Consider the following 8,371-nt stretch of genomic DNA (forward strand, 5'->3'; position numbering starts at 1 on the left):
GTGAGTATTGAAGAAACCAAGAAACAATATGTTGTGTTATATCACATCCTGAGAATGGAATTGAATGATTTAGCTCAACATTTATAGTGAAACTGAAACTATAGTCACGTTCTAAACTGCTCTTATGTAATATATTCCAAGTATAATCAAAAATTTCTAGAAGACAAACAGATACTTTTGTTAGATAAATACAAACGCGATATTATTGATGACCTTAACCTACAATATCCTGTAGCCAAACCGTGTCATGGAAATGCACTAATTCATTGCACCTTGAGTGGATGGTACGTTAGACTTGCTTTATTATTACCAATGCACAGAAACTATATGTATTTTACACATTTCCTTTGGGCTTGGTCTCCGCACCCCATTGGACCTCGCCCGTTAAATTTGCAGGAGCTAAGTGCTATCAAGTCTATGTATTCGTGACAAGGTCAAAAAAAGGCAAACAGGACGGTACTCATCATCCTAGTGGGCCGCTAGGGGCCAGTAGGTTAAGGCCGTTATATAGGGGGTCATGTTCGGCCAAGGTGGCGTAGGGAAATCAGGTTAGTAGAGTGTAGTTTAGAAACGGTATAATAATTTTTCTAATTTTACTAATGAATGACTATGGTTTACTACTTTTGATGTTCCTTGTATCAAACAAGACTACACTTGGGTCTCACCTGAGCAATTATAATTTTTTTTACAAAAAGTTTTATCAATCAAGTGTCATGACCTATAGTTAAACTAAGTCTTGAAAGAATCCCATCCACTTTTCAGTTTTTTACTATATTAAATTAATGAGCTGTGACCAAATTAAGTTTTTAAGTATGCGAATTCCAATGTTAATCAAATGTCTATTTAATCTAATAATACTTTTTATAGGAAGCAGGTAGCACTTAGAGGATAAATTAATATTGTTAGTTGAAGGGTTATATCTTTTATACACCCAATTGAAACAATCACTATCAAATACAGCAAAACATTATAACAATATAACTCCTTATATTTGAAACCAGAAGGCCTAGATAATCATTATTTTTCCCCATGAGCACTAACCTACAGTTTGTTAGGCCATCCATTGCCAAGAAGATTCATGACCCAACTATTGGTAAGTTCAATCTAGTCAGTAATATGTAAAAACCAAATGATTGACCCTTGGATAGATTATACCTGGGTAATTTAATATTATAGCTAAAGATTATCTTGTTCTCTTAACTTCACATGTACCTAGCATATCAATAGAATATTAAAAATATTTAATGACCCTACACAATTACTTGTGTGCTTTTATTATATAGATATATGGCCGTTTACTTTATGTGTGGGATTTAAAACATCATTATTAAGGCAAAATGAGCTGATTCAGTGTACATTTAGCTGTTTTGTCTACATGAATATATGACTGATCAGTGACTATACACTAATAATATATTGGTTTCTTTAGTTGTGTGGTTGTGTAAATTTCTAATTTAGCAAAACAACAATGAAGTTGTTAACATTATCTTCCTTGTATTGTTATGACACTGCAGAGGATGCATATCAGATCAAACTCAAATCAACAAAGAAACATGTATTTTTAGATGTACCTAACATACTGGACACTGCAGGACAGGTATGGAAGTAAGTACTTGAGGTATAGTGACTGAATCAAACAAAACAGAGCTCTTCATTTAAAAATAGATCTAGATAGTTTAGGTCTAAGCCCTAGATCCACTTTCAGTATGGGTTATAATACACTGAGGTAAAGGTTTTCTATTAAAGTTTTTCAAACTGAGCACCAAGTATGCAAGGTTTAATAATTGCTATAGAAACCATACCAAGGAGCATAACTTACTGACTTCTACCATATAACACACACACACACATAGTAATAAGTGTTCCTGGATGGTTTATAACTGGAAACCTTATAAAATCTCCTAGGTTTATTTATCAGATTTGATATGGTAGTTATGTAAACCTAAAATCAAGTATATTCATTTGTCAGTTTACTACAAATAGCTAGTTATTATCATAAATTCTCTAAAATCATAATCATTTTTATTGTATTTTGTTTTGCTTACACATTTTGATAAAAGACATCAGTAGCTCATAATGACAAATAAGGAAGTTATAACAGGTAGTCAGCACATCTGAGGGCTGACTCATGAGACAGGTATGTATATTGGGTGATTTAGGCAAATTGTTACCATTCTTTTGTATATTGGGTTGATTTGGTGAATTGTTTCCAAAATGATATTTGGTGGGTTAAAATATGGCAATTTATTAAAATCTAACATTTTGGAAATATTTTAGAATTTTAGAGAATTTATGTTAACACTATTATTATTATTCCCCCTTTATGAAAAATAATAATCACCTCTTTGCTATGTTTTCGTTGTTTGATAAATGCTTCAACGTTGTTATTGTAGGATAGATTTACAGCAATGAGGGAACAATACATGAGAGGAGGTGAAGGATTCCTACTTGTCTATTCTGTCATTGATAGAAGAAGTTTTTGGAAATGCGAAGATATAGAGACACAGTTAACAGAGTTAGGAATTATGACAAAGTTCCTATTGTTTTAGTTGGAAACAAGTGTGACTTAGAGAGCAGAAGACAGGTATGTAAATGTAGAACAGTGATACTGTGATGTCTCAGGTAATTTAATAGTCTAATTAGTCTTGCTATGGTTATTCTGAGACTCCAAACTTTAATGTTTTGCATTTTTGAAGACAGGGTGACTAGAATCTGATACACAGTCACACACACACACACACACACACACACACACACACACACACCACACACATACGCGTGCGCACACACTGCCAATAATTTTTACACTAGATGAGTTCACAAGTTGACATTGTCTTGTTTCTGATAATTTAAAGGACATTTTAATAAAAATTTTTCTTAGTTTCACTGCTTGCTATGTTGGTTTTCTTACATGTGTAGGTTAGCACTGAAGAGGCAAGGCATTAGCAGAGGACTTCAAATTGTCCATTTTTTGAAAGTTCTGCAGCTCTTAGATTAAATGTAGATGAAATCTTTCATGAAATTGTGATTTGTATTCGAAAGAAAGAAGGAGCAAGACTATCATGCAAACATTGAAGGGAAATACATCATCAGGTAAGCTAGAGACATTAATGGCAGTAACAGCAGTGGACTGTTTGTTGTATGAAACCATCCACAAAATCATGACCAAATTTGTACATTATAATATTTTGGGTCCCCTTTTATTGGTACTCATATTTTTTTATAAATGATTTTCTGTTTATATTATTTTTGATTGTCTAGTAATAATTCATTCACTTTTTATTACATGAATAGTGTGTGCAAAATGTGTACAAAAGAAACACACATTGAAAGTATGCAAATAATAATCTTTACACAAAATACAATTACTTGACAAAGAAAGAAACAACCACTGTTATAGTCTATAGCCTATTTAAAAGCTTATCAATAGCAGCATTAATATCACCATTTGATTCTATTAGAGCTACAAGAGAGAAACATAAGCTCAGTAGAGGTTATAAAAACACATACAATAAAGTATATATAATAAATTGAGTAGACTGACCTTGTAAGTTGGCAGCTCTCTCTAGAAATCCATACCTTCTAGTGTTGAAGTTGTATTTGGTAACGCTGCTCTGGTGTCTGATTTCTAGAGGAAGATGATTGAGCTGACAACATTTGCTGCATAGCTTGTTGTAGTTGAGCAATATTGGTGGGTTGTCTCCTCCCCTCCTTCAGTGTTACTAGTTCCAGCACCTCTGTGTATAAGTTAATTTCAAACACAAAACATCATCCCATTTCTTACCCAGTTAATAGATTAGTAGCTCCAGGAGAAGAATTCATCATCTGTGAATATCCTTCCATCATACGCATCATACCCTGCATTGCTCAGGATTTGACATTAATTCTAACATCTGAGGGTTATTAGCCTAAAATCAAATAAACCAAAGAAAGTGATGGAAGAAACAATACCACCATAAACTCACTAGCTGGGCTGATTGCTGCATCTGTTAAAAAATAACAAAAGAAAGTCAAATGATCAAATGATAAACTTTGCTAGTACTTACTAATTGTGTCTATCTGGATTGCCAGGGAGAGCTCCAGGCATTGATTGCATTATTTGTTGCATCATTTGAGGATTTTGCATCATTTGTAACATCATCTGACGCATTTGAGGGTTCTGCATAACTCCGTTGGTACATTTCCCAATGAGCAGGATTTTGTAATAACCCAGGGCCAGTCGCACCACCCTATATATCAATATTAAAACAATACACAATTAGCAGGACAAACTTGTTGCCCAAGTCCAGCTCCTAATTGCGTCATCTGAGCTAATAATTCAGGGTTACTTTGAAATGATTGCATCATTTGAGACATCATAGAACCAAAATCAGACTGTCCTCCTCCTCCTCCTCCTCTCCACTGTTATTACTACTCTCGCTACCACCACTAGTTGAGTACCTCTATTAGCACCACCAGTAGAACTGTTTATAGGAAATTATTGATATGTACAAACTAATAGACCCCATACTTTTGACCTCCAGAAGATGGCTGCCAAGGATTAGGAAGAGGAGCAGTGTTTGTTGTGCCTTGTGGAGCAGATGGTCCTGGTTCTGGTGTGTCTATACATGATAATACTAATTGTAATGTACCTCATAATATTCTAGACTTACTCTGTTGACCAGAGAAAAGAGCAGCAAATGGATTGCTTTGTATCTGCTGTTGAAGCTAAACAAAAAACAAACAGTATAGATAGTTTGTAGTTGGGTATGTAAGAATGTTAGTCAATTAACAAGGTAGAGTGTACAAAACTGTAGACAATATAATATATATTTATATCACAATTAATAACATGATGAAATTGTAATTTACATTCAATTTCATCATGTTACATTATGATTCATTATGTAACACTTACAGACTCTTGTGCTGCATCCATCATTGGTTCCTGGATTTCAGAATACATCCTTGCCAAAGCATTAAATCCTCCTGGTAGACTCTACAGTGACATATACATATACATACATACATTACATACATACATACATACATTACATACATAAATACATACATACATTACTACATATATATTATATACACACAGGGTTTCATTTAGGGGGATGGGGGAGGGCATTTGCCCCTCCTTGCTAGAGTCTTGCCCCCCTTGGAAATTAGGTTAGCCATTTTTTTTCAAGGGGTATTTGATGTAATGAATACAGAACTGAAATTCAACACAGGAATATACAGCATAAGATAACCATAGGCTAAACACAAGGAGTATGTACAGTTTTTAACCTAAACACCAATGGTCTATGGGTGTTAAATTACTCCTAAATGCCTTATCAGCACCAGTTATACTTGGTCTATAGGTGTTAAGTGTCTTATCAGCACAGAAATATGGTCATCTTATCATGTCATTTGAAAAACCACAAATTGTCTGAAAATGTGCCAGAAGTGATCTCAGAGGGTCTAAAATTCAGAAATTTCTGAGGAAATGCCTCAGACCCCCTAGAGGACGTGCTGTCATGCATAGTCCCCTTCACCCCCTAAATTTTCTCAATGTATTATTTGCCCCCCCCCCATTGTCCAATTTTTCTAAATGAAACCCTGATATATATATATTATATATATATATATATATATATATTACCTAATATAGCATAGTATCACCTCAATATTTGATAGTTGCCTATCTTGTGATCGCATCATCTCTCTCATAGCTGACTGGTTGGATGCCATCTCCATAGCTTGTCTCATCAGATCAGGATTATGAAGGATATGAGACAGCTCAGGATTACGCTCTATTAATAAAAATGACCACATATACTAAATTATCACAATTATTGGACAAAGGGACACCTAATACAATATACATATATTGTATAACAGTTGTCATTCTTTCTACTAAAAGTAACAATATGTATTATCAAAAGTATAGAATAAGAAAAAACAGAATATAGGGATTCCTGTTTTAACTAATGTGATATATATATATGGTGTGTGTAGAAAGTCACATTCTTATTTTTACTTCTATCTACTTCACGTATGCTATATTATAAGACTCTGAGGACATCAAAACATTACAAGTTCTATAGAACATATTGACTCTGTTTTGTAAAGAATACTTTGTATAGCATGCTCCTCCCATACATCATATAGTGTACACGACTTTCCCTATATATATTTCACATCATTTAATTCTTTTTTCTGTTTAATTGTATTCTGTCATTGTATTAATTAATATCAGCATGTACTCAAAAATGAACTGACATGCTACATACCTCCATTAACTGTTGTATTTGAGGATTTGAAGTCAACAGAGACTGCAGTGCATCGGGATTAGAGAGAATACCCTAAAATTAACAACCATAATTATATATCAATACAAGCAATGAAACAACGGTATAGACTGACCTGCATTAGAGGTGGACTCCATAATTTGTCTCATCATTTCGGGATTACTCATTAACTATATAATATTAAGGAGAGATATAATAATACTCACAACTAGTGTGATCACATACCTGTTGCATCTGACTCTGCATGTCACCAGCTAGAGATAAATAATATAACAATTATGGCAATGTAATAATAATTAATTGATACAAATAGAATTTTAATTATAGTCTTATTAGAGTACTTTCATGAGAGTTAAACAAACTCAATTAGGAGGTTAGGTCTAACTAATCACTCTCATTGTACAATAAAAATAGAGGCAATATAATCTTTTATTAAAGTACTTACACGACATTGGTCCACCCATCATACCAATGGATTAATAGGAGGTGGTGGTGCTGGTGGTGCTGGTGCACCACTAGAAGTAGTAGATGTTGCCGGGGAAGAGATGCTATTAACAGTAGTAAGTAGAATTATGTAATAAATATAAAAAATATGTTTTTTACACACTAGCATAGTTTATTATCAGTTATGACTAGATTAATTAACATTGGGACCATTACAATGGCATACTATCCTTTACTAGAGGAATACTGACTTTCTACTAAAACATATTATGGATAACGTATCTAGCTAACCTGTGGTGAAGATGTAGTACCTGTCCCTCCCCAGTAGCAGCTGTTGTTGTAGAAGTAGCCTATATAAAGACTGTAATATAGCTAATAATATTTATTTACATACTCTTTGAGGTCGCAAACAAGATGGATAGTAAGTCCAGATTTGGTTATATCTATAGTATAAATGAATACTAAACTGTTATAATTGTATTCAGTTTACTATGAGATTCAGTGTGTCTTCATCTTTTAAAATTTTGCCAGCAAATATTAAGCATAGCTCTCCTGTAATACCATCTTGTAGTTTCTCCTTCAAATTATCCTTCAACTACATAAAGAAGTATAGGATTTTCATGATGTCTTTGTTAAAGATGTTTGTCATATGGCAATAAATTTTAAGGAAAACAGAGCCAATTTGTCTTAACAGTGTCTATGATAGTTGACAAGGAACATCATTCTTAAATGTGAAAATTCTATTACTATCTAGACACATCATTGTTATAATAAAAGTGGCCAAGTAATCATGAGACATCTGGCTTAGGTCATTTGTTCTTTGCCTTTTTATCTTTAGAGGGACATACTCAAAACGTGTAAACATGTATTAACAAATCTTCTATGTTAAAATAAATGCTGGGGTCACTTTTAGCACTTACTTCTTTTACAGTTTGTGAAGGCTGTATCTCAATGTCTAGTTTCTGTTTAGTCGACTTGATATTAAGGGTTATCTTTGTATCTGGATGTTCTTCCTTCTCCGCCATTTTGACTACGTGTTGTCACGCCCACTTCAACCCTACCTTCAGCAATTACCCTTAACGCCCACTTTCCAAACACGTGCAAACAAACGTGATCTTCCAGGTTGACTGGCGCGGTCAACCATGTCAGCCCCCTACACTGACTGACCACGCCAAACTAGTAGACCAAAAGCTAATAAGCGGTAAAATGCGTACTATTCCAAAGTTGTTTGTTTTTGTGTTATCATGTTTATGTCTCTTCTTACTTTTGGTGTCATCCTTCTTTCTTTCAACATGTATTATCAGATAGTCCTCATCACAATAAAATGATCCTTATCTACCCATAGTGGTGTCTTATTTTCACAAAAAACTACCTTCAGGAGAGTTTGTAGATGCAAATGATCCATCCTATCGTATTGTTGTTGGCAAAGTTCAAGATTTAACAAAAACATCTTCAGTTGAGTTAACTGTATCACCAAGTCTTGTTGACAATGGAGATTAGTAACAGTGACCTGGGAGGGTGCTCCTGTGTCTAAGAGACCATTGATTGGATTGCTTTTATTTGGTCCACATGATGCAGATGTGAACAGTTATTTAGATTACTGGTTAGTGAAGGAAACATCTACAGCTCATGAAAGATATGGTGAAATT

The 8,371-nt window shown here is 34.0% G+C and overlaps 2 protein-coding genes across 2 annotated transcripts; one reads left to right on the forward strand and one right to left on the reverse strand.

Annotated features, from left to right (window-relative positions):
• The first annotated feature begins 1,029 nt into the window (after positions 1-1,029).
• LOC121392390 (GTP-binding protein Rit1-like) lies at positions 1,030-4,167 on the forward strand. The gene is given in 5 exon segments (XM_041523621.1): positions 1,030-1,093; positions 1,515-1,597; positions 2,394-2,478; positions 2,481-2,584; positions 4,072-4,167. Coding segments are annotated over 5 exon segments (432 nt in total).
• Positions 4,168-4,355: 188 nt separating this feature from the next.
• Positions 4,356-7,747, reverse strand: LOC121392391 (ubiquilin-like). The gene is made up of 5 exons (XM_041523622.1): positions 7,643-7,747; positions 7,213-7,317; positions 6,261-6,332; positions 4,898-4,978; positions 4,356-4,442 (listed from the first exon to the last, which is right to left on the reverse strand). The coding sequence occupies exons 1-5, from the start codon at positions 7,745-7,747 to the stop codon at positions 4,356-4,358; spliced, it is 450 nt and encodes a 149-aa protein (XP_041379556.1).
• Between the last annotated feature and the right edge of the window lie 624 nt (positions 7,748-8,371).

This window comes from Gigantopelta aegis, unplaced genomic scaffold, assembly GCF_016097555.1.
Source record: "Gigantopelta aegis isolate Gae_Host unplaced genomic scaffold, Gae_host_genome ctg3724_pilon_pilon, whole genome shotgun sequence".
NCBI classification, from domain to species: domain Eukaryota; kingdom Metazoa; phylum Mollusca; class Gastropoda; order Neomphalida; family Peltospiridae; genus Gigantopelta; species Gigantopelta aegis.